The sequence below is a fragment of the Lytechinus pictus genome, chromosome 7 (assembly GCF_037042905.1).
Source record: "Lytechinus pictus isolate F3 Inbred chromosome 7, Lp3.0, whole genome shotgun sequence".
NCBI lineage: Eukaryota > Metazoa > Echinodermata > Echinoidea > Temnopleuroida > Toxopneustidae > Lytechinus > Lytechinus pictus.
In genome coordinates, this window is record NC_087251.1 from 4820591 (window position 1) to 4845366 (window position 24776).

The 24776-nt window shown below is 37.1% G+C and overlaps 1 protein-coding gene across 1 annotated transcript; it reads right to left on the reverse strand.

The window, feature by feature from the left end:
• Positions 1–7356: 7356 nt before the first annotated feature.
• Positions 7357–22082, reverse strand: LOC129265107 (iodotyrosine deiodinase-like). The gene is made up of 5 exons (XM_054903099.2): positions 21576–22082; positions 12196–12396; positions 10446–10666; positions 9947–10042; positions 7357–9441 (listed from the first exon to the last, which is right to left on the reverse strand). The coding sequence occupies exons 1-5, from the start codon at positions 21859–21861 to the stop codon at positions 9259–9261; spliced, it is 987 nt and encodes a 328-aa protein (XP_054759074.2). The 5' UTR covers positions 21862–22082; the 3' UTR covers positions 7357–9258.
• Between the last annotated feature and the right edge of the window lie 2694 nt (positions 22083–24776).

Sequence of the window (24776 nt, forward strand, 5' to 3'; positions counted from 1 at the left end):
GAAAGTGTGGGAGGGTGAGATGATGGAACGTAGAGGGCGTAAGGACAGAAAAGGTAGTGGATATGGATCATTTTCTGTAAAAAATCTGTAATAAAGGTTCCATGACATTTGCTCCTGCGACATTTTGCTCCTACTTTAGATGCTCACATAAAACACCTAAATGCAAATCAAAACCAAAACCACTATCATGACCCCTAGCCTCATCCTATATCTTAAGAAATTAGCAGGAGTAGGTCGCGTTAGCGAATAAAGGCATAAGCTTTTTGAACTCTCATCTCCACAAAATGGAATACAAATCAAAATACAAAAAAAGTGAACAATCAATGAATTAAAGAAATTACTGCATTCACAAAACAATTAGATTGCCGGTTCCTGCTTTACTTCAATCCACTCATTTATGTTTGTATCATGATCTACTGAGTGCCCTCTCGAATAGGCAATCACACCGATTCGAATTGGACTATAATAATTTTGAAAATATCTGTAAGAATGAATGAATCGACTGGCTAAAAATAATTTCCACTAAGAAATGATTGTTGATATTGTTGAATTAAAAAAAAGTATTTGTCAAAGTATAATAAAAATCCGTTTATCCGTTAATTATCTTCTCAGCAGCCATGCATTAATCCAGGGAGTTCTCAGTTTGTATCATTTTTTTTGCCTTTTGGTCCAGTATTTTCTAGTCATTCATGAATGTTTCACTATTTTGCAAAAGAAAACTGAAATGAATAAAGGGTATAAAGTTGTAAATAAAAAGGACAGTAAGGAACTTAGCACATTTTGAAGTGTAAAAAGCCCGCAATAGCCTAATAAGAGAATGATGGAAAGGAGAGAACGGGGAGAAAGAGGTGGGGTGGGTGTGTGTGTGTGTGAGGGGGTGTGTGAGAGAGAGAAAGAGAGAGAGATAAGTAGAGAAACAGGAGGCGGGGATGAGGAGGAGGGCATATAATAACAGAGACCTTTTCATATCAAATCACAATCTGGCAGATCTTGCAATCTTTCCAAATTGAAATCATTGATGCTGAGTAAATATATACCCAACTTGAATATAGCACAAAACAGAATTTACCGAAAGCTGCAACCTGTAATATGAACAATAAAATAACATGTTCACAATATATTCTTATTTATTATCTTTTACAGTTTCAAATGCATTTACAAGTACGTACAAAAACGTAAAAAGTACCATACGATCATGATGATTGTGATTTTTTGCATGGTCAGCCCCCCCCCCCCCCCCCCCCGACTTAAAAACCGTTTCGCACCCCCTGTCGGTAACGACTTTTGCCACTGATCTTTTTATTTTCTTTTCTTAATCTTTAGTACTCCAACAACAATAAAATAACAAGCATGCACAGATACAAATATCCAAGGTTTAACTCCGAAAACATCCGCAAGATACACCACCGAAAACACATGTCTCTTTTTATCATTGTGTCAAAATTGATTTAAATTTCTTATCTTATAACGTAACTCCCCTTAGTGTAGTTAACGAAAGAGCGAGCAATGTGGTGTAGGGCAAACTTTAACATTTTTATTAACAAATCCACTGATATTGAAATCTAAAGACATTTCATATTCTAAAACAAAACAGGAATACCAAGTGTGTCATTTGCAACTTTGTTCATGCTGTTATTAACATGCACACCCGCTAACTCCCTGGGCTTACTTCGGATTTTGCCCATATTTAAATGTTTTTTGATGATTCTGCTTTTTTCTTTCTAAACCGATTATTACAACTAACTTGATGTTGAATTGAAGTTGTCAATTTTAAGGTGTGGTATTGGAACAGACCGTTTGATCAATTAAGGAGTTTCTCTGCCTCTCTCTCTCTATGATCATACTTGTACTTGGTTTGTTACGTCACTCATAGCTAATCTGTCACTGTCTGTTTTTCACAAACTCTTTTCACTTCGTAACGCGTCTCATCCCCGAGCTGGCTGCCAAATGAACAAATGTTATCCCCCAATTTAGAAGGAAGGCTAATTAAAGCTATCATGATGGACGTGGCCAGGAGAATGAGTATAGCGTGGCTGGTCAATTCAACGATAATACAAACCTTTTGAAATGGATGAGAGTTGAATAGAACCCCGCAATGGTACTAATCACCATCCAACCTACCATTCCTCCGGACTTCATTCAATAGAAGATCTTCACTCTTTTATTCACTTATTAACCAGACTCCGTAATACACTTTACCTACAACAACTATAATAGCTTATCGATTATCAGTTGGGAGACGTTTTCTCTATAGTAAGAGGGGAAAAAGCTATTTCTCAAAGAAAAATCATAGGGGGGAAGGGAAAAAGGAGGAGAGTTTATTGTCTGGGATATAAGCCAGTTCAATTTGGTGAGGATGATTTCGGAGATGTTATTAAAAGGTCTTTCGGAATCTCTTTCTTGATTCTTTTGTCAGAGTATCATACGATAAGAAAAAGACAGTATCTGGTGTCAATCTTTAGACCACTTAACCTGTCACTATTCACTGGATCCTTCCAAACACTATTTAGTGTGGGAGGTCTCTGACGAAGAGGTTTTATATCTAGAAAAAGAACCACAAAACGAAAAGAAAATCGGTCATTGTAACTAGTATCCAACCTCCTTGTCAAGTGATAATTAAAGAATCATTAGAGGATGGCTTGCATATCAACATACAAAGTATACCAAAGAGAAAAACATGACAAGCGATGGGCGATTGTTGAATTAATGACCATTATCAGATATGTGGTCTAGAGGCGTGAAACAGACTGCCTAAGTTGGACCAATCATTAAAGTGAACCAATGAAAGCGATACAAAGTAAATAACATTTTGATGACTTCACTTCGATTGGACACATTACATTGAAGTTACCTTCGACGCTTCTTGCTTTTTGACTGAGCTATGCTTTGTATCCGTGTCAAGTAAGAATATCTTTTTTTTTCAAAGGCAGTTTGATTAACCAAAAATTACCTATTGCAATCATCGGCTTAATTGTGGTTACATTGGTAATTGTAGTCTCTGCATCTGTTGATAGGAAACGGATGAGCCAGGTTTTAACGCCATTATAAACCACCTGTATATCAGAAGGTATCAGATGGTATGGATGGGGGATCGCCCCCCCCCCCCACAAACGACAGTCACAACAGTGCAACCGATTCAAGATCGATCAAATTTAGTACGTTATTACCAATGACACACCATCGGTCAGGTTTAGGGTAGATTTCGTTGGTATGACTAATATCATCGTTCACATAGGAAAGGAACTATTCAAAGTGAATCTTTAAAGATATTCAATTTTTGTGACAAAGTCAGGGTGAACAAGATATTAATGGAAAATAGACATCGGCGAATAGGAAAAAGAAGAAAAGCAACACAATGGCCTAATATCTCCGTTCACAAAAAAATACCAGAGATTTTGATTTCTTTCCGATCATTTTTTTTCGCTAAATGATGAATTTGTATACCCCATTTAATTTATTTTTTATTTGAATCCGATGACTTCTCCGACCCCCTATTATTGGTCCTAGATTCCAGTCATATCCCCTCTATAAGGAATAGTGAGTGGTATAGGTAGGGGGTATCGCTATCCTCTCAATTACCCAAAGGTGTGAAAATCCTTCGCTCAGCCACATTCATAAACAGTTTTACAGATTGTAAGGCGTGGAACATGGCGCCTTTCCACTCACTCTTATAAGTCTGGCCTTAATTATCCTATAACAATGATACATGAAAAGGTAACATTATCAGATGGATCAACTTCACTGAAGGCATGTATGTTTAGGAAACGATTATGGGTTGAGTATAGGCGCCAGGGTGTCCCTGTTAATAACTTGTAAGAAAAGATGATGATAGTCGAAAATATCGTGGCGTCGAATAGAAAATCGTGTGTCATATATTACTTTAAAACTTTTAATAAATAGAGGACAATAAATGCATTAACCAAAGATCGTTAGTAGAGTCTGCTGTGAAACATTATAAAGTTGATTCATCTGGAGAGTATATCGGTGTTCTTATTCCGGTTTATATCTTTAAAAAAATCTGCATAATAGACACTTGTATAATTATGATTGTGTGTTTGTTTTGGGCTTTTTCTATCTTTCATCTGTTTGCCCCCCCCCAAAAAAAAAAAAACTTTCGTTGTTAGAACAAACCTCTAGATCTTCAAAAGTATCTGTCTAATGGTTTTGTGTCTCTCTGAAAAATATACATCAACCAAAGTTCGTTCGTAGTATGATAGATCGATTTCTAAATTCACCCTTGCATTTTCGCTGAATTGATAAATTCATAATTATAAAAACGTAGTAACCTATAATAATAAAAATACATACCTATCAATTTTTCCTTGTTTTCCTGTCAATTTCCAATACTGCTTCCTTTTTTCAAGAACTCAAATTATTTTTCTCTCTTCGTATTGCAGTGTAACAATGTCGACTTTATAATGTGTTGTATAAAATGTGTTCTTTTGATTGTTTTGTGTATATATGTATTGTGCAGGGCCCTGGTTGACAACAGTGTCTAAACCACTGAACAGGTTACCCTGGGTAAAGAAGACAAATAAAAAAATACATGGAGATCATTTTCTTTTTCATCAACAACCAAACAAATATTTCAACATTTTACTGTCATGACTTTATTTTTACATATATGCCTATTTTGCTACAGATGTATTTAAAATTAATGGAATGATAATATGCTGAAATACAATATTCATACGGATTTGGAAAGAAAAACAAATACTTAAACATGGTTCTAACTATTTTCTTGTCCAATTTGATTATAGAACAATGGCTGACTGGCATATCTCACACAAAATTATAAATAAGACGAATGTATTTCACCTAGGGAATCCTTAATTTATTTTGCTATTAGCGTGGAATCCTGCAGTAAAAAGTGTATAATCAGGATGTATGGAATGAAAATATACATTTAAAAATGTCAGTATAAAGGAGTTTCAATTACTTTTTAGGAATTTTTAAGGAACCCGAATGCGTTTAAAAGATGTGAGTCTCTTTATACTTTTTTGTAATACAATGAGAAGAGTTATTCCCCGTGTTTGATAAGAAAATTCTTTCTCATTTTTTCACGAATTTATCCATCGCATCGTTATTTGGTTTTACATCGACCCATTGTCATCTTGAAAATTCCCAAGTGAGAGGGTTGAAATCATATTTTGGATTATTCTTCGAGTGGTTCTCTTTGCGAAGTTTAGTTTCTCGGAGTGACTTGTGCTCCGTCAAAAGTGGAGACGATGACAACAAGTTGCAGTAGAGTGAATACCTATCCTAGTCAGAAGATGGCGCTCTTGATCGGCATTGGCATAATCATAGGGGTCATCCTGTATGATGCACTGACGTACATACCCATCGAATTTGAAATTCTGTGCGAGCATTACACATATAGCTCTCTAGAAAACCTTTTTGCGGTGGAGGGGGGGGGGGCGCTGTCATCTTATGTATCCATTCAAGCTAATTAGACGCCCATGCATCTTGTTATTGGTCAGACGTCCATGAATCAAGTTTAGCACCGTATAGCCTGAAACACCAAGTAGGAAAATTCCCCATACAAAATGCTATAAAAATGCAGGGAAATATGAATTATATATATATCCTTGTATTCTGTCTATTCCTGGTTTCATGCGGTGGGGGTGAAACGAATAGGAATAAAATATATTGGATAAAGAATCAAAGAAAATGATAAGAGAGGGGATAGGAGCCACATGTATAGAATTGCCGGAGTATGAAATTATGTGAATTCTAATCGTCACCATCCTCATGAACTACAAACAAGTCTGTTTAAACATATTAAATTGGAAATCCACCCCAAGAAGAAGTATATTCGAATATAAAGAGAAAACACAAACAAGCATAACACTGCAAACACGATCGAAACTGGAAGTAAAAAAAAAAAAAAGTTGACATGTATGTGGTGTGTGTGTGTTTCTGTTAATGGCTCGTATTCTGAACATTAGTTTGATTTAAACTCTGGTCTAAAGTTGTGGTTTAACTATGGATGACCAATTGTTACACAAATATCTGACAGTACAGGTCAAATTACCACCTCATTTTACTCAAATAATTCACAATTGTCCTAGAATAATGAATAATCTGTATTTAAGGCTCGGTCACACCACCCGAACTTTGTTGGAGCGTTCATTGTACGGAGAGGGGGCCGAATTTCGACAACGCTCGTCACCGCGAACAAAAAAAGGGGGGGGGGTCGAAAACACGGGCGTTGCCGTAGCGGTGCACCGCTGAAACCGACGTTGCTTTAGCGTTGGTTTAACGATAGCTAGCGGTAGCGAGCGTTGGTTTAGCGGTGACGCGAGCGCTGATAGAGCGGCGTTATGTGCATGCGGGCGTTGGCTCGGCGGGGGGTTTGCAGTTGGTTTAGCGGCATACTGCTTTTGACTACGGAGCTGAACGGATCGCTTTAAGAGCAGTTCTGATAGATTTTTTAGAGAAGTCGATAGTTGAAGTTCATAATGCCACGTGTCACGCTGATTCTGCTGCTGGACTAGCGTACCAATTTTAGCAAGTCTCCCAGCATCCATGGAAGTACAGTTATAATGTAACTTTGAGCAAATTCGATACAAAATTAATGAGGACTGCACTCAACGGCAGCTGGATTCCAAATGGGCTCCTGTCCAATTTTTCCCCGTATTTATTGCCAAATTCTGGTCCCGCTCAGACACCTCCATACCAACACCAAGCCAAAGTTCATCACCGCAATGGATCGCTGCTCCAAGGCCCGACGCCGTTCCAGCAATCCCGTGTCCGGTCGTAAAACGCTTACAACCGCTCAACCAAAGTTTGTGCAACGTTTAATCACCGCCTGGGCAAAGCTGGCGAAGCAGTGGTGGTCCTAGCGGACTCAAGCGTCCACGAACTTACGTCTAGCGGTGCCAAACTTTGACTGGGCATTGTTGGAGCGGTGGTGAACTTTGCCGGAGCGGGAAATTGCCCGCTCCTCAACGCTAGCAATATTTTGTGCAGCTCAAATCTTTCGGAGCGGTAGGAGGGACCATCAGCGGTGGCCGAGTGTATACGGCGTTGCCTTAACGGGGGCTAACTTCTGTTAAACGGTGGTGAACGGTAACGAGAGGAGATGATTTTTTCACCGCCCTAGGAACGCTCCAGCAAAGTTCTGGCGGTGTGACCAGGCCTTTAACATTGAAGCATGAGAAAAGAGCACGGTAAACGTAAAAAGGTTGCAACATAATATTCGCATTTTTAGACCATGGCCTAAGTTAAACTGAAATTTAGAACAAAGGAAACCCATATGCAGGAGAATGTCTTTGATGGGCGCGCAGGTGCGGTAGCGTGAATTGCGTACATGATTTTCAGACCAGACTCATTTTATTCATCTTTTTTTTTGTTAACTGAAAGTCGAATTTGAAAGTCAATATGGCTACATTAACTTTGACCGAATAGAAAGAAATACGGGTCGTCATAGCAATCCAATTCAGGAATTTGTTATATCGGCAGTAATTTTTTAAATGCTGAATTTAGTTATGATACTACATTACATTTCGTCACTCGTGTTGATTGAAATATAAAAATAATGATGTACTCAAGACCACCAATAATATACCTTGATTATGCATATTTTTTTTAAATGTTTCTTTAGTGTACTAGTATTTATTTCAATCACGTTCTAAAATATTCACACTCATCTTTAAACAACTGTAAAGACAATTTTGTTAAAACTATTTTAACATTATACATGTATTGTAAATACAAAAGCTTTCAACCCTTATGATCGCATTGATCGATCTATCTGTAAGCCAGAAAAAAGATAGATCGATAAATGCAATCTTATTTACTGGGTTGAAAGCCATAAATTGTAATTACAATACAATGAAACTTTCCCAGCAAACCTATTTTGGACATGATATACAGTAAAAATTACAAGATAACAGTAACACACATTGTGATAATAAAAGAGCTAATATTTACAATTTAAAGGAAGGGTATGAGAACTTCGTACATTTAAATAAGATGCATATGTCTATCTAGTAATAAATCTAGAATAGTCATGTTATTTTAAAGAAATCTTAATAGGCTTTTTAAAATTGTCATAAGAAGATGTAACAATGCAATATATTTTATGGATAGATGAAATAAGCCTTAGCAACCCATCATGATTAAGGATGAGTCTAATAACATTTCAGCTTGAAAGAGGTAGATGAGGTAGATGGTATATTATCTGCCCTAATTATGATAATACAATAAATAATCTGACTATTTGAAATTCAAAGACGCATTTCTTTCTGTTTTATCATGAAACTTACATTCATATTCATAATATTGTGTTCAAATTTTTACAAAATATATTCCTAAATTTTAAAATGTTATGGGACGTGGATGTTATCTGGGCACTTACATTGTGGATATCAGCCAACTTTGTCAACTTAGCGACCAAACAACGAATACCATCAGATTCACGTAAATATTTAATCTCAGCACTAATAGCGAAATTCCTGGCAATAATCATGACCTGTCATTGAGAACCATGGATAGGTGGCATACGGCATTCTCTATATTTTACCGATGAGGGCAGTATTATGGGAATACAGAATTAGTATAAGCAGATATTACCAATTTTTGCAAGATGTTAATTTCACTTCATAAAACATTTACCTGTTAGATGCATGCTTATTAAACTCTTAATATCAACATCCTATAGTACGAGCGCACAGTGCATTTTTTCTTGTATAATAAATAGATTGAGGCCCGCCCGTCACCTCTGGATTTGTCAATGAAATTGATTGCCAATATTAAGTCTTTAAACATTAAAGTTGTAGCTCTAGTTAAAAACCACTTTCCGGCTTTCGGTCACAACTTTGGCGAATTCGGTCGTTTACATTAACAAGGCAACCATTACTGGGCAGCGTTATACCATCTAATTAGAAAAGATCCTAAAAATGTAAAACCGTCAAAGTTAGCAAACATATTTGGCAACATTCAAACGATGAGACCTATCATAACGGCCGCTACACACTTTTAACAGAACCTAATTATTCATTGGCATACAGATGTGTGTGTGTGGGGGGGGGGGGGGGGGCTTGAGGGCCACACAAATTTCATGACCAAGAAAAAGAAAGTGATAAAAAGAAAGAAAAGGGAACGAAAATGGTGAGAAATTATACGACTTTCCGAATGATATGCCAAAATCTATAACAATATTAGGGGTTTGTACTAAAAAAAAAAAACTTTTTAGCTCGCTCGCATTTTTTAAAATGATCCCCCGTACTATGCAAACTGTAAATTGTATGCTCTTCATTTGACGATGAGAATTTGATCCAATGGTTTGCGTTTAAAATCAGGAACGGTAGCATCTTTAGCAGGGTAGCCAACGGGTAGAAGTAGTAGCACCTTTTCATTAACTGGTCTGTGTAGTAGAGCACGCAGTTTGGGTCCAGCATTCATCGGGGTGCTTGTTAGAGTAACCAAACCAGCATTCTGGAGAGAAAACAAAATATTCATAAGAAACATTTTGATGGTCAAATTACATATAAAATATGGTTTGTAACCCTGTGTACCCTTTTGATTAAAATGTTTAAATAAAAAAAAAATCCTTGTAAAATTCAATATAAAGTGATTAAAATATGCATTCAGCTTGAAAGCCATGGTCCAGGTCAAGGCCAAAGACCAGGGTCCCTTTTATAAAGATTTGTTAATAACAAATAAACTATTTCTATAACAAACTTACCATCAGCCAATCAGATTGAAAGATTTCCTATCTAAATAACGATGGCGCCGCCCCTGAGAAATGTTTTTTTTTTTCAGTCTTCGGGGGACAGTCAAGAGCATAGACTTATGTTCATACACATCAAGGCATTCCTGAACATCAATATGGTTATCATATCGAGAATACTGGCAGTCAGAACAGGCCAGTAAATTACAACATTACGTAGGTATACATAATCAGAATCACTCCCGATTTTCTTTGGTGGAAACATTTTACCTGAATAGCAGCGAGTAGGAGTCCCACAGATATGCCCGCACTCGTCTCATGGTAATAATGCGTCTTTCTTCTTCCATCAGCTCGAAACCCATATGACTGTTAAAAACAAACAAAGGTAGAAGAGGGAAATTAATAATAGCTCATTATCGTGATTATAATGTTCTTTTATAATCAAACAGTAGACATTGGCCTCCATCCCCAAAATAAATTATTCCATTGGTCAACTCTTCTGAATTCCTAAAAACGTGAATCAGTCAATCTACTTACACCAACCATTGCCAATCGTCACTACTCAACTCCTTTATTTTATGAGAACGAACAGGGGTAATATTATCCGTCTTTCATTCATACATTGTCTCTAGATAATGATAATGATGCATCTTGTCTACTTCAAAACGTAGCACTTTAATTATTCCTGGTTTTATACATTAGGACCTACTTTCAAATGATGCCTTCTATTAATTTTGACAGTTTTTACCTGGCACTTTCTATAATTTACCTGTTTGAAGACAACAATGAGATAAGGAGCAGTCTTGAGATATGGCTTCCTCCATGAAGTTCCTACGCTTTTGAGATCATCAAGCCAGGTTTGACCCATTCTTTTCTCGTAATTAATTTTTTCTTCTGCTTCAATGATCGTTGCTATCTGTTCTTTGAGATCTGTATCTTTCACAGCCACGAAGGTCCATGGTTCCGTGTGCGCCCCACTAGGACCAGTTCCTGACAAAAGTAAAGGTGTACATTATGCATGGTGACTGACGATCATGATTATGAAAATAATAAGCAGTGGCGTACAGACTCGGGGCTTGGGGCTCTTGAGCCCCCAAATCTTTCACGACCAAGATATAAAAAAGTAGAGAAAAGGGAATACAAAAGAGGGAAATGTGATATCATTTTTTAAATATCATTTCAAAAATATGCCACAAAATTTGATGTTTAAAAAAAGAAGTCGAAATTTTTGCTCGCTCGCAACTTTTTGATAACTTTTGCCCGATACGCCGTATCTAGCCCCTCAATTTTTTTTACTCATTATGCTACTGCTGGTGAATATAGGATGGACAAAATATAAGAGGCGATTTGGATGTAGGATGTGGAGGGGGGGGGGTAGTGGTGAATGTCCATCGATCGTGCCTTTGCAGGTGAGCTGTTTGTCAGTTACGCACAACATACACGGGACTGGTAACCTTTTCTTGCGCTTAAGTAGATTCTAAATAAATCAACTAAAAGCTGAAGTCAAATCTTTTAAGATTAAACGAAATGTTGTTAACAAGCGTTCGAATGCTGCTTTGTTATTTGTCAGTATTTCATTTTAATTATAGAACGCTAATTCAAATTATGAAATTCTGAGTATCTCAATTAGCATGAGAAAAGATCTCCGGTCATCTGTAACTTACAACAGCTTTATGAAATGGCCTCAGGACACTTAGGCAGATAAAATCGTCGCCACCATTTTCCTAAGATATGCTCACAAAATATACAAAATATCACAAACTTTTGCAAAGGTATGTGTTTCGTAATATTATCTGATATTAATTTCGAACACTGCCGTCGAAGATTACCGTCTGGTGTTCCGGACCCCCCCCCCCCACCGACATACTTTCCTGGATATTGCCTATCTTCCTGAATCGCACCTGCCCATATAACGATAACGTTTGTTCTGACTTTCTAGGCGAAAGCTGTTAACTGAGGAGGTCAGCGAAAAACAAAATACCAAATTATTTATTAGCAAATCTGAAAGATATCACTTTATATAAATTGGACAACAACGTTTAAAAGCGTGGAATATCATACTGACTACTACTACTACTAATGAAGATGATGGTAATAATAATGATAATAACAACAATAATAGTAATAATAATAATAGTAATGATGATGATGATAATAATAATAGTAATAATAATAATAATAATAATAATAACAATACTAATAATAAGAATGATAAACAGAAACTATAATGATAACAATCATAATCATCGTGATCAGGTGATAACGATAGTGAGTTCAATATTTATTTATATCATTAATATTTCTGCTATTACTACTACCACTGCTATTTATACTCTGATATTGGTACCGTTTCCACTTGTACATGCACTTCTACCTCTTATTAACATGTGACACAATAGTAATTCTTGAATTTGTCTCTGGGCATATTTAAAACTTCTCTGAAAATCATTGACCTGATCGTAAATGCAAATTGCATGTTCTGCCCAAACCCTTTCACATATGCATTTAGGCCTACATACCTGCAGTCCTTATAAGATTCCCAATGACCGCTGCTGGTATTGGATCTGTAGAGAACATTCGTACGGAACGCCGTTGATTCATGTCGTGGTAAAATTTCTCTGACCGCTGCGTCATCTCGTCGTCACTGTAACGCGGTAAACCATACGGTATGTGACGCCCTCCTGAGGCCAGTGCTTCCCAGTCAACGTCCACATCATTATCTGGATTAGACGAGTTGAAAATCAAGATACATAGGAGGATGAAGTGACGAAAAAATGAGGGTGAAAGACAGGAGGGAAAGGTCAGCCGCAGGAAGAAAACAGAAAAGAAAAAGAGATTCGGTATACATTACATGATGAATATTTAGTCAAATCAGCACTGTAGAAGTAAAAAAAAATTACAGCAGTAACATAAAGTTATGAAAATGGGTTTTAAATCTTAGTTGCTCCTCCATACTCTGAAATTTTTGTAGTTGCAGATCATTTTAATGATTGGGAGTACGCGCCCCTTTCCTCATCGGCTGCCGTCTCAACAGCAACAAAACGAAACAAGGAAGGAAAAAGTAGAAAAGAAGAGGGAGAGAAATAATGCAAACACGTATAACAGTGCTATAATCCATAGGCCCTGATCCACAAGGGAGTGAAAGGCTGCGACGGGACACGACGCTCGCGCCGTGACGCTCGCGTTGCCTGTTCCTATATTTTTATACAATAGGAACGGCGCTCAAAGCTTTCCGTTTTCAATAAAATACTTCTGCTCGTGCTTCGAGCTTTTCAATATTTTGTTTAGTGAAATACTCATCTTTTAGGTATGAATATCAAAGATTTATAGCTCGCGCTTCGCGTTCACATTGATGAGATGTGTATGCTCTTCAGGTCAAAATATAAAGTAAAATAGTGAGATACTCTCAATGAATTACTACAAACAATATTTAAAATGTCTCTTTTTCAATTCAGCTCGCATATCGCTCACGCAATATTTGATAAGTGGGATACTTGCTAATGATGACAAAAAAATGCTCGTCTTTTAGGTCTAAATATCAAAAGATTTTAATCGTATATACGGCTTGCGCTCGCGTTTCTTTATTATTTTTGTTCGGAGATACATGTACGTATCCTCTTTATCATGTCTCTATATGTCTAACAGTGCTTAAAACCTTCCTATTTTGGTTCAATATTACATGGAAATGATAATAACATAAACATTTTTATGAGATACGTGACACGATTAAAACAAGTCCTCAAATTGTGTCCAGGAATGAATATCAACAATTTTAGCGCTCACTTTATTGAGATGCGTTTCCTATCATGAATTTCTACGACAGTCCTTTGAAATTTTAAGTTGTTCATGCCAATATACCTAGATATCGAATGACTCACATTTTATATTTTGTGGCTCCACCCAGTGGTGAATCAAGGTAGGAGCATATCTGGCCCGTGCCCCCCCCCCCTTCAGTGCCATAACAAAATAATTATTGTTAGGGGAATATGTCGTGCATACGCAGTTGAGGCTCTTTTTTGTTTGTTTTTGCTTGTCAAATTTTTATTGACCATTGATTTTTTAATCACCATTGATTGGGAGTGACCTATTTTTTGTGGGGGTGGGGGCTTGTTATTTTTTTCTGTACAAATGCCAGTCCCCCCCCCCCCCTTGGAAAATCCTGGATCCGCCCCTGGCCCCTCCCATGCTGCGACCCATATGATACGCCTTTGGTAGCAATGTTCCATTGACGGCACTGTGCTATTGGAATTTCTGTGTTTGTATTTGGATGTGAACATTAATTTTGTCACTTGACACTTGATGCTTTGTAAGTAAGAGGAAATTGTGTTTCCAATTCCGCTCCCAAACTCTAAAAATATATTTTTAGTACTCATAAGAATAGACAGACGGATTGTCAATTATTTCTATGCATCAGATCTGAAATCATCAGTGACAGGAAATATTTAGTCAAACAGTGGCATACGTGATTCGTTTACATAGCATTCGTAGTTTAATGTTTTGTATTAGTTAAAAAAGTCACATTCTTTTTTATTTTTATTTTTAATTTATGTTTATGTTCAGATGTTATTTTAATGTTCACACCCCTCTTTGTTTCTTTTAACTTAATTTCTATTCTATGTTTTTGGCATCACTACAAAGTGCATACAGGGGCATAGAAACGGTTTTTAAGAGGGGGTGCTGCATGGTCTCTTAAAAAAACATGTTTGACAAGGAGAAAGAAAGGGTTTTCACTCCAAAGTGAAGGTGGTTTTTATCATAAAAATTGAGAAAAAAATTGCTCCCAAATCTCTACACAGCATACCAACCTTATTTCCAGACAGATCATTTGGGGTACCCCTCTTCCAAAGGCCATGAGTTCAGAGTTTACTCATATGCTGTAACTATCTAATGCTGTCACAACACATAATGACAGCTATCAATTGTGTCGTGGTTAATGAGTTTGCCATGGGTACGAATATTGCTCAGGTCATGTGATGGTGATGTATCACACGATCAACAGGCTACAGTCACACCGATGAAACCGACTTCAAACAGACCGATTGTATGTCATAGGTGACACCGTATAATAGCTTTGATCGGTCTGGTCCCGTAACACAAAGGTTAGCGATATGATCGCTAATTTGAATCAACAATATTTATTGGTTCCTAGTCAGTCTACGAAACAAAGTGCGCTTGCAACGATGATCTTGATAGGCCAATTCATTTAACGATTAATCGCTTACCTTTGTGTTACGGGGCCCAAGTCTCGATTTCACCGGTGTTACTTTGGCATTAGGCCTTGGGACATGAAAGGTGTATTCATGTTGGCATGTATGTACAGACATTGGTCCATAAGCTAGTCCTGATAAACGAGGATAATTGATTAATTATTGCCTTTTAAACATGATCAAGGTCAATTTAGTCAGGATACCCATATGGGATTCGAATTTCTAAAAAGTGGTCGTTTTTTTTTACTTTCCAGATTTATGGGCGGAGATAGTGGAAAACAAAGCCCGTTGGTATTGGTTGGTTATCATGGCCAGTCATGTAAGAACTTTTTGGATGTCGTTCCACAAGTTCTACATTCATGTAGCATCTGAGCAAAGCACACATTTTTTCTACTGTTTAAAAATTGACTGGTTTAAAGATGTTGCAATAAATAAAAGGTGTTCATTTCAAAAAGTACAGTTTCCTTCCTCATTACTAAACATGCTAAAGGGGGCACAATAAGGGGGCATAAAATGACAGTGGTGTACAACTTTGGGCTGGAAGAGGGATGTTCCCATAAACCCCTATATGGATCCGGGCCTGTGTGTCGAAGTTTGGTATATAGGTTTGTAAATCTTTGGAACACTTGATCATTGGATGAATTGGAATTTAATTAAAAATGCTCCATTATTCAATCTCGTTTAAACCCACAAGTCAATGAATATTAGATGATTTAATATGAAACCATAGTTCCGTAACAACAAGTGAGTGGATAAGTTCACAATGAGATCATGACTGATGACAAGCGAAGTGTGAGTGTGAGCCACTTTATTAACATTCGAATTTTACAGTATAGTTATTGAATTGTGTAACACAAGCTCATGAAAAGCAGTATAATGAATCTTTATTTTTTTACGTTAGTTTGAGTCGATTATAATGTTCATCTATAAATAGATATCGTATGAAATCAGTTAGCAATTTCTTAGTATGCCAAGTCAATGGGGGGGGGGGTAAAAATAGCATTTAAAAAGTTCAATTTTCTGCGTGGAAATGTTCGTCAATGTACATGTAAATTATGTATTGTATTCATGACTCACGACAGAGCAAAGATCAAATCAAAGATCGTCTCCTTTTCATGTCTGAACGATAGGACCATCCTTCATGGTTAATAGTATATTTATTTCCATTTCAATGTGAACAAAGTACAAAGTAAGATTGATTAAGCGATCGGCAGAAGAAAAAAAAATATGTCCAATGATTTGAGTTATTCCAAACCAAATTAAACATAAGTGAACTCTTAGAAAATGTAAATAGAAACACGATTGTATGCATTTTTTGGTAGATGTCTGAATTAGATGCATTATTTGACGTTTGGCTCTCTTTAACATAATGAATTGCTCTAACCTCTTCATTCACATCTTTTCATCGAAATAACAATTTAAAGTATTCACTTTAAAATGAGCACCTAGAACAAGAAATTTCCCATAAACACAATCGTTTACAGAAAACTTCCAGAGGCCAAAAGTGAATTCAACGTTGATGCAACAATTACTAACATAAAAAGGTGTGTTTCGATGTTATTTTTGTATAGACTCCTATTGTAAAGGCACGTCAAACGATAACAACCATGACAACTCGTGTGAAAATTGTTTTACTTTTCTTTCATAACCTCCGGCCAGATTCATGAGAAGTTCGCACAGGCAAGGGTCTAATGGCGTCAATCACACACAAAATTTACACGTTAGGAGAGTCATTATTTCCACATCAAACTTATATTTCAAAATATTCAATATATCTTTCCGTTTTGAGAGTTGTTCTGAATTCCCCTCTTTACAATGACATAAAAAAGACAAATATTTGTTCATGCTTGACCTAACACTGACAATTCATAACCAGAATGTTACAAAATTGATAACGGTCTTGTTGCCAAAACTGAAGGAAATTGATACAATTCAAGTAGCAGTCTGAAATTGAGTATTTACTCCCAATTGAATGTTTTACTCCTTGTATTCATGTATGATGCTGTTGGAAGTATATGTCAATTCGTTATCATGAATATATTAATAGGCCTATTATTTTTTCAGCTATTTATGCCTATTGAGTGGAATGTAAACAAGGAATGATTATGGATTTGACTGAATTATCAGTCTTTGTACTTCACGTTTTGGACTACAGAAACTTTCGAAAATGGGCAGAGAGAAAAATCAAAGAACATGTTTATTTTCTAGGGGATATTGCTTAAAGGATATCTGTTATACTGGAAAAACTATAAATTTGGCAATATTTTTCTTGACTGAATGTCTGACATGTTGATTTGATATACGTACGTTGAGTAAAATGTCCGGTCAACATGATGGTCAAATTTTCACTTAAATGACACTTAGAGTACATAATTAATCCTCAATCATGCAAATACAAATTAAAGATAAATAAAATAGTGCCACATAAATCATATATACAGCACAGGCCCCCAAAACACGAAATGTTAAATCAACAATTAAAGGTATATCATGTATATGGAGGAGTGACAACCTTTTCTAAATGTTACATTTTCCACTTAAAATTGTTCGACCAAACAATTAAATTGTTGGATTCAGCTTTATGCAAGGTTGGATATAACATTTGGAGAAGGTTGCCACTCCTCCAACCTTTCAGTTGTTAATTTAACGTTTCAGTTTTTAGAGTGGATCAGCTCATTTTGATTGTTGGTACGCCTCCTCAAATCATCGTTAAGATACAGGAAACTTTCGGTTATTTATTAATATTTCAAATATCCTGCATATTTAGAAACTTAATTTGAATAGACTTTCCAATGGTGATGCATTGTTCATTTTTCTTATGCACCGTCTATATACGCAAAACGACGACATTGGCATGTGATCTGCCCGACGACAGATAAAAAGAAAACTTCATAATTTACATATCAACTAGGTATGTGTAGTGGCTTGGTCTTTTTTCGAAATAATTTCATGAAGGTAAAAGCTTGGGGTCGACATTATTCAAGGTAAAGAAAAAGGATTTGAAAAATATAAGCATTTTTACTTCCTACAAGGTGAGAACAGGGGCGGATCCAGGATTGTCCAAAAGGGAGGCACATTTTCCCTAGAAAAATTAGACAAGCCAAAAAATAAAGGCCTTCACTTTCAAAAGGAGGGCGGGGAGCACACATCCGTTTTAACGGCATTTTTACATTACAAATTTTAATTGTGCCTCTCAAAGGGGGGGGGGCACAGCCGGCCCGTGCCCCCCCCCCCCCCCTTGAGAGGCACAATTAAAATCCACCAGTGGGTGAGATCATTAAAGGGCATTATTCCGCTGAATACTAAAAAAAATTGCAGCCTAAATGAAACTTTTACCAACCTTTTGGGGTGTAATCTTGCACCCTAAAGTGTCTTTTAAGGTGCATAATAAATGAGCACCCCAACCCCTAGGGTTCAAATTTGAATCCATATTTCTCTGTGAGTACAAATCAAACTGTCATTTTATTATACGAAACTATTGTCTTTTCAAACTATTTACATACTTGGGGGTGTGTATGTACTTTTGCATGATAAAGCGGAGCTCAAATAAACATTCCTTAATTTATGTCACGAGGGTCCAAAGTCATGATCGAGCAAAAAAAGTATCGTGGAAGGTTAAACCATGGAGCTTATCCTTCATTGAAGTTTATAAGTTATAAGGACTCCGGTATGCCAAGAAACTTCTCAATGGTCGTGCAAACGTAACATCTATTGTAACAAATAATTGTATCAATGATGGAAACAAAATGACTAGTGACATATTTTCATGCATATTGAAAAACAATTAAAAAGATATGAATTTTGAAATCTAAACATAGCATCTGAAATGAGATTTTGTACCAACCCCCCCCCCAAAAAAAAAAAATCCAGTTGGACCGATATGAACACGAAGTTTTTCCCATACCGTGATAATAAAGTATGAAAATGTATGAAACATTTTTTTTTCTCCATCAAGAAGAATTCTTTTACTATAGGCTACATATTACCCAAAATTAATTGACGAGGAAATGAGGTTGATCGCCTTATTCTCCCCAAATTAATGAACAGCATAAAATTAGCTCGAATTTTGCTAAAATGCTACCAATTTCTTTATAATTCTGCTATGTTTAAGAGAATTTTCAATTTTGAGTTATTTGTCGGGTGTAAATCAGTACTGTCCATCGGGATGTTGAAATCTCATAGTCCTTAAAAAAGGCGTGCATCTTTATTGCCTAGACCAATCTTCAAAGGGTATGACATTGTCTATACAGTATAGAGATCAAATAGAAAAAAAATCTACTAGTAAATATTGTTCGCTTCTACAGTGCGTATAAAAAAAAGTTTACACTTTGAAAAAGCCCTGGGAATTAAAAAATATACAACATGTGGGTAATTTATTCACATATAATCTTGGGTTGGGTCTCATCTATCCAATGGAAGTAAAAGTTTTGACAGAATGATATACTTGAGTGAGCACTGTCCATTTTTGTAAAGCTCGCAGAAATCTGTTTGCGCAGAAATGCTGGTTTTCACGCTGTGTCAAGGGGAAAGGGCGAAATCAAACTTACCCTGCGAAATATTTCTCATAAAATTCCCTTGCACTTTTAGTCAATTGAAATAAAACGGATACATTCAAGCATTTCGTAACAATTTTGCCACCCAAATTGAAATTTCAACACGTAGTAAGCACAACCTTTACCCTTTTTGTGCCAGCTGGATCTGAGGACTTAACTGAATCTGAACAAAAACTTATATCAGACATCTCCAGCATTTTATCACTAGGTTTTTATCATTTAAAATGGGTTTACATTTCATTTTTCATTTAATACTTGTTTCTCCACACTTTTTCCAAGCTTGACGATGATTAACAAAATGAAAATCAAGCCTTAGCCATTTCATGTAAATCACAGCTCAGTGTAAAGCAAATATCGTCACGATGGCCTCGGTGGGTGGGGGAGTGGGATGGGTTGCAATGCACTCTTCGAAGTGTTTTGGGCAAGGAAACAAGTTAAAAAGGGTAAAAGATATCTTCAAATTAATTTTATTAGCTAAATTCCACGTGTTCTTCATGATTAAGGTTACTTTTATTCACATAACTATTTCAAAGTAAGTGGTGCTCACTCAAGCGGAAATATTTTTCGACAGTTATATCGTCATTTGCTTAAATGGATCTGTACTAATTTTAGAATGTGGAAAAATCTTCAGGATATTACAAATGTACAATTTTACAGGATTTTTTCTAAGTGTAAACTTTTTTTTGATACGCACCAGTGTTGTATAGATGAATGTTTGGATTTCATCCCACATAGAAATTCTAGAAGCTCTATTTTGTCCCGTACTTAGAACCTTGTAAGATTATTTGAAGAAGAAAACGGTTCTAGTCCTTTAGAACCGCTTTATTATTTCATGTGGGGGCATCGTGGTCTAGCGGTTATGACTCTCGTCTTTAAATATTGGTTCGAATCCTAGCCATGGCGTGTTTTTCAGCAAGGAATTCACCCACATTGTGTTGCACTCAACCCAGGTGAGGTGAATGAGTACCTGATAGGAATAAATTCCTCGAATGCTCGAGTGCCTAGTATAGGTAGCCGAGCTAAAGCCGGGAGAATTGTTTTCAGAACTGAATTGGCTACCCTGGTTAAATATACCATTATTAATAGTATTGTTGTTGTTATTATTTCACAGGGAACCCTCCAGGTTCTTAATACACTTTATAGGTTCTTGGTGTAAAGAACCCTATACAAAATTGGTTGTAGTACCAAAAAAGCTCTAAAGGACATTTTACACTCTTAAAAAGGTTGGGCAAAAAAAGGCCAAATTTTTAACCATCACTTGGCAACATACTGTCCACAGGGGCCGCGGAACGGTTTTCAAAGTGGGGGGGGGGGGGGCTGACCATGCAAAAAATCACAATCATATGGTCATTTTTACGTTTTTGTAAACGGTTTTGGAAAAATTGGGGGTGGGGGCTGAAGCCACCCCAGCCCCCCGCTTCTGCGGCTCCTGGTCCACACAACTTTTGTTAAAATCTGCCCAACTTGGGTAATAAAAACTAATAATAGGGTAATATTTATGGTCAATTGGATAATAATTGCCCAGAATATATATATTTTTACCAACATACATTACCCAATAAAGTGGACAGTATGTTGCCCAACATTGCAGAACCCTTTATCGTCCTTAAAAAGTTCCAAATACGGGACAAAGGAAGGTTCTAATAAGCACTTTTTTCTAAAAGTGTATTTTTTGCGTCGGAGCCAGAAAACTCGATCTGTCTTTACGAGCATGATCTTTGGCTACGGGTGATCGCTATTTATAATAGCTAATCTTTACTACGATCATCTTACGATGTATTATAGTCTGCGATGTAGGGGACATCTAGAGGTGGCTACGAGCTCGATTTATCGTACCTGCTTTTATTTGTAAGGCCTCTTATAAAGGGACAAAGACAAGGCCATACAGAGGCTGTAATGAGATTATTAACAATCGTATGAAGGTCGTGAGGAGATGCAAGGAAGTCGTACGTTGCCTCGAGGAGGGGGAGTAATTGATGGGTCTCCGGTTTGTTCCCTCACTCCTACGCAAGCATCTAAATAGAGTAATCATGAATTTTTAATGTTGAATTATAACGTTCACCAGAGCGATAGGAGAGTCTAAAATTTGCTCGATTTTTTGTATTCTTTCTAAAAATCATTAGTAAAGAGTTGTCTTACCTCCAGTGTCGTCAACATCGGTTGGTTCGCACGATTCAAGTTTCGTTTGTGCATCGACAAGGCGATCGATGTCTCCATTCGCAACAGAGCGTAATTCAGCAACGTTGTTATTTTCTTTGACAGGGTGATCACAGTTCTTTCCCAATTGTTTGGCTGATCGGGACCCATCTCGATCACGGGTTATACGTACAAAGCTCGCTACGACGAATCCAATGATGATGGCGAGTATATGCGACCAATAGGCCGACAGGAATGGCGCGTATGTGTCAAACATGGTGTCAATCATGAGACGAAAACTGGAAAAAATAATCAGCTCCCAGACGGAATCTCTCAAATAATCGTATATTTGATGGAGGTAATATTGCGAAGATGTTGTATACTTTGTGAAGTGAAATAATGCACACGCCCAGATGTCGACTGCTTCACAGCCACGTTCGGTTTTAACTAAATTGTTCTGTTGAGAGCAAGCGGAACGAAAGATCCGTTGGCCCTTTCTCAATGCTTCCATGCAACAATAGGATTTACGGAGCACGTTATTGACTTGGTACTACTATGACGTAAGCTACAGCAGAACATCGCATGCCTCTTAATTATTGGAAGCAGAGGTGCTGGGGTGCTGAAACACCCCCAAGATTTGTCTGATTTGATTCGTTTGCCTATAATATGTATCACCCCCTGGAAATATAGGGTCAATGTGCTGAAAAGTAGAAATTTAACCAAAATCACCTTCATTTGGCATTTTCAAGCAAAACTCAGGGGAGCGTTTCATAAACATTTCCATCCGACAAGTTGTCAGATCTGATAACTTTCCTTGATTTTGATTGGCTGAGAAGCACTGTTACTATGGTAACTGTCAGATAAGACAAGACTTGTCGGATAAAACGTCTGACAAGTCCTTTCATGAAACACTCCCCAGCACCCCTCTTAAAATCGTTCCCAGGGCCCAGCGGGAGCTGAAGGGCCCCCGATAAAATTGAACCAAGATGGGGGAGGGGGGAGCAGTGTAAGATTATGATTTGACTGGAAACCAGCTAAAGTGTGAATATTTTTTTATATGCCTCAAATTGTAAAGCAGGATTTGCCTATTGTTAGAATAAGCAAGTCAAATTATCTTTAATATTGATGATCACAATAAATATAAATTATTAGAAATCAAATTTTGAAAGACTAAGAATAACTACTTGCATACAAAAATTTCCGGAATATTTCCGGGAAGTATAATCGGTTTTGAATCTTTGCCAGTCGTAAGACTGCTTATACCCAGTTCCCACTTAATCGTGGAGTAATCGTGGTGATGTTATCGTGGCTTTCGTAAAGGATCGCACGAAAGTGGAAACGAGGTATAGACCTGACTACGACTAGGTCCGATTTTAACTTCAATATTTGTAAGTAGTTCCCACTGTCGTGATTTGAGCCACGATTGAAATCGTGGTGATCGTATCAGATCACGGAGTCAGTCGTAGCAATCGTAGTGATTGTAGAAATTTTTTTGAACTATTCCATTTTTTTCTACGATCAGCACGATGAGCTGTCAATCGTGATAATCGCATCACAATGCATTTGAATGCAAGAGAACGTGACAAAATACCTCTACTCCTTGTTTTAAATCGGGGTGATCTTAGCCATCCTGAGACAAGTTTAGTGTGTATTATTTCATTTGGCGACCTATGAAGAAGGGTAATTAAGGATCCCTCAATATGTTTGTATTTTTTGTGGGGGGGGGGGGGTGACTACGTCAAAAATGTATATATACCTTTCTTTGTTTTGGAAGAGGAAAAGGATTGTTTGCAAATTAAATTTCTGATTTTCAGAAAGAATTTTGAAATTTGCATTGTTTTATCATTTTGTTTGTGGTGGTCGTGGATTTATTTATTCATTTTATTATTTATTCAATTCTGTTTTCTTCAGACAGGGTGATCTCTTCAGTACATAAAAATCTGCTTTTCGAAAGAGCCCTATATTTCATTTCTTTAATAACTATTCTTTTACGCAACCCAAAACATGTTTACGCTTGCACAATAATGGCTGGTGCATATTCGGAACCATCTTTGAGATGCTGGACATTCCATACCTAAAAGCCTACGCAAGAGACTATTATGTCTCCAGTGGATATGTTCTCAGAGTATATCTGAGACCAGGTGAGAGGGCCTGTCTAAAGTTTTCCCTCTTAATTAATGGGGCCATCCCATGGCTCATGGGAAGCGGGGGTGCTGTATAGAGTTTTAGATCAGAATATCACAAATTCTGCTTGCGCTTCGCGCTCACATTATTAATGTAAGAAGATTACAAATTATCCATCCTTTTCCTGATTTACAAAACATGAATGTGTCCCGTTTTTAGGTCTGAAATCTCAATTTTGTTTCCCCTCGTGCTTCGTGCTCGCATCATTATACCTATCCTGTTCATGATTAGAAAAGTGCTTAGAATGTCCTGTATGTTTTTAGGTCTGAAATCTCAATTTTGTTTTCCCTCGTTCAATATTCAATTTTCAGGATAGAATTCGTGAATTCTCAAAAAAAAATTAGCTCGCGCTATCTAATTATATGTCTATGTTCTTAATTTTTATAAGAATAAAGCTAAGAAGTGATCTTTGAGGAGAGATATCAGCCCATTGAAAATATCGTTCCCAGGACCACTAGCGTACCTACGGGGGGGGCAGTCTGCCCCCCCCCCCTGACGAGCTTGAAGACCTTTATTGCCCCCCCCCCCTGACGAGCTTGAAGACCCTTTTTTTTTTTTTTTTTTGCTTGTCAAATTTTTTTCTGGTACGAAATCCTTCATTTGTGATTGAAGACCTTTTTTTTTTTTTTTTTTTGGCTTGTCAAATTTTTTGGCGGATGGTTTTGCCCCCCCCCCTGTGAAAAATCCCAGGTACGCCACTGCCCAGGACATTGGGCCATCCTCTGCAAAACTTCACCCAAGAGCTGTGGTGTTAATCTTGTGTAATTCTGGAATGCTACCCGACCTTCAAGAGCCCGGAGGACTGGCCCAAATGTTCTCTGTGTGCCATGGACAACCCAAAAAAACTGCCTGACTGCAGATCTCCTGACTTTCTGTGGTTAGTGTTGCTGTTTGTTTTGCTGTCATCTTCCTACACTCCTGCCATTATGAATGATTGTAGGTCATATTATTCATTATTTACTCTATGGAAAGTCAAGAAAAGAATGAAGGCTATGGCCACTTGGATTTTATTAATATCAG

Bases quoted from the DNA above. Each gene is read 5' to 3' on its own strand.
- LOC129265107 (XM_054903099.2), bottom strand. From the start codon at position 21,861: ATGATTGACACCATGTTTGACACATACGCGCCATTCCTGTCGGCCTAT. The intron at 10,667-12,195 runs GTATGTAGGCCT...TACTTTTGTCAG, and splicing joins GAATCTTATAAGGACTGCAG to GAACTGGTCCTAGTGGGGCG. The intron at 10,043-10,445 runs GTAAATTATAGA...TGTTTTTAACAG, and splicing joins TCATTGTTGTCTTCAAACAG to TCATATGGGTTTCGAGCTGA.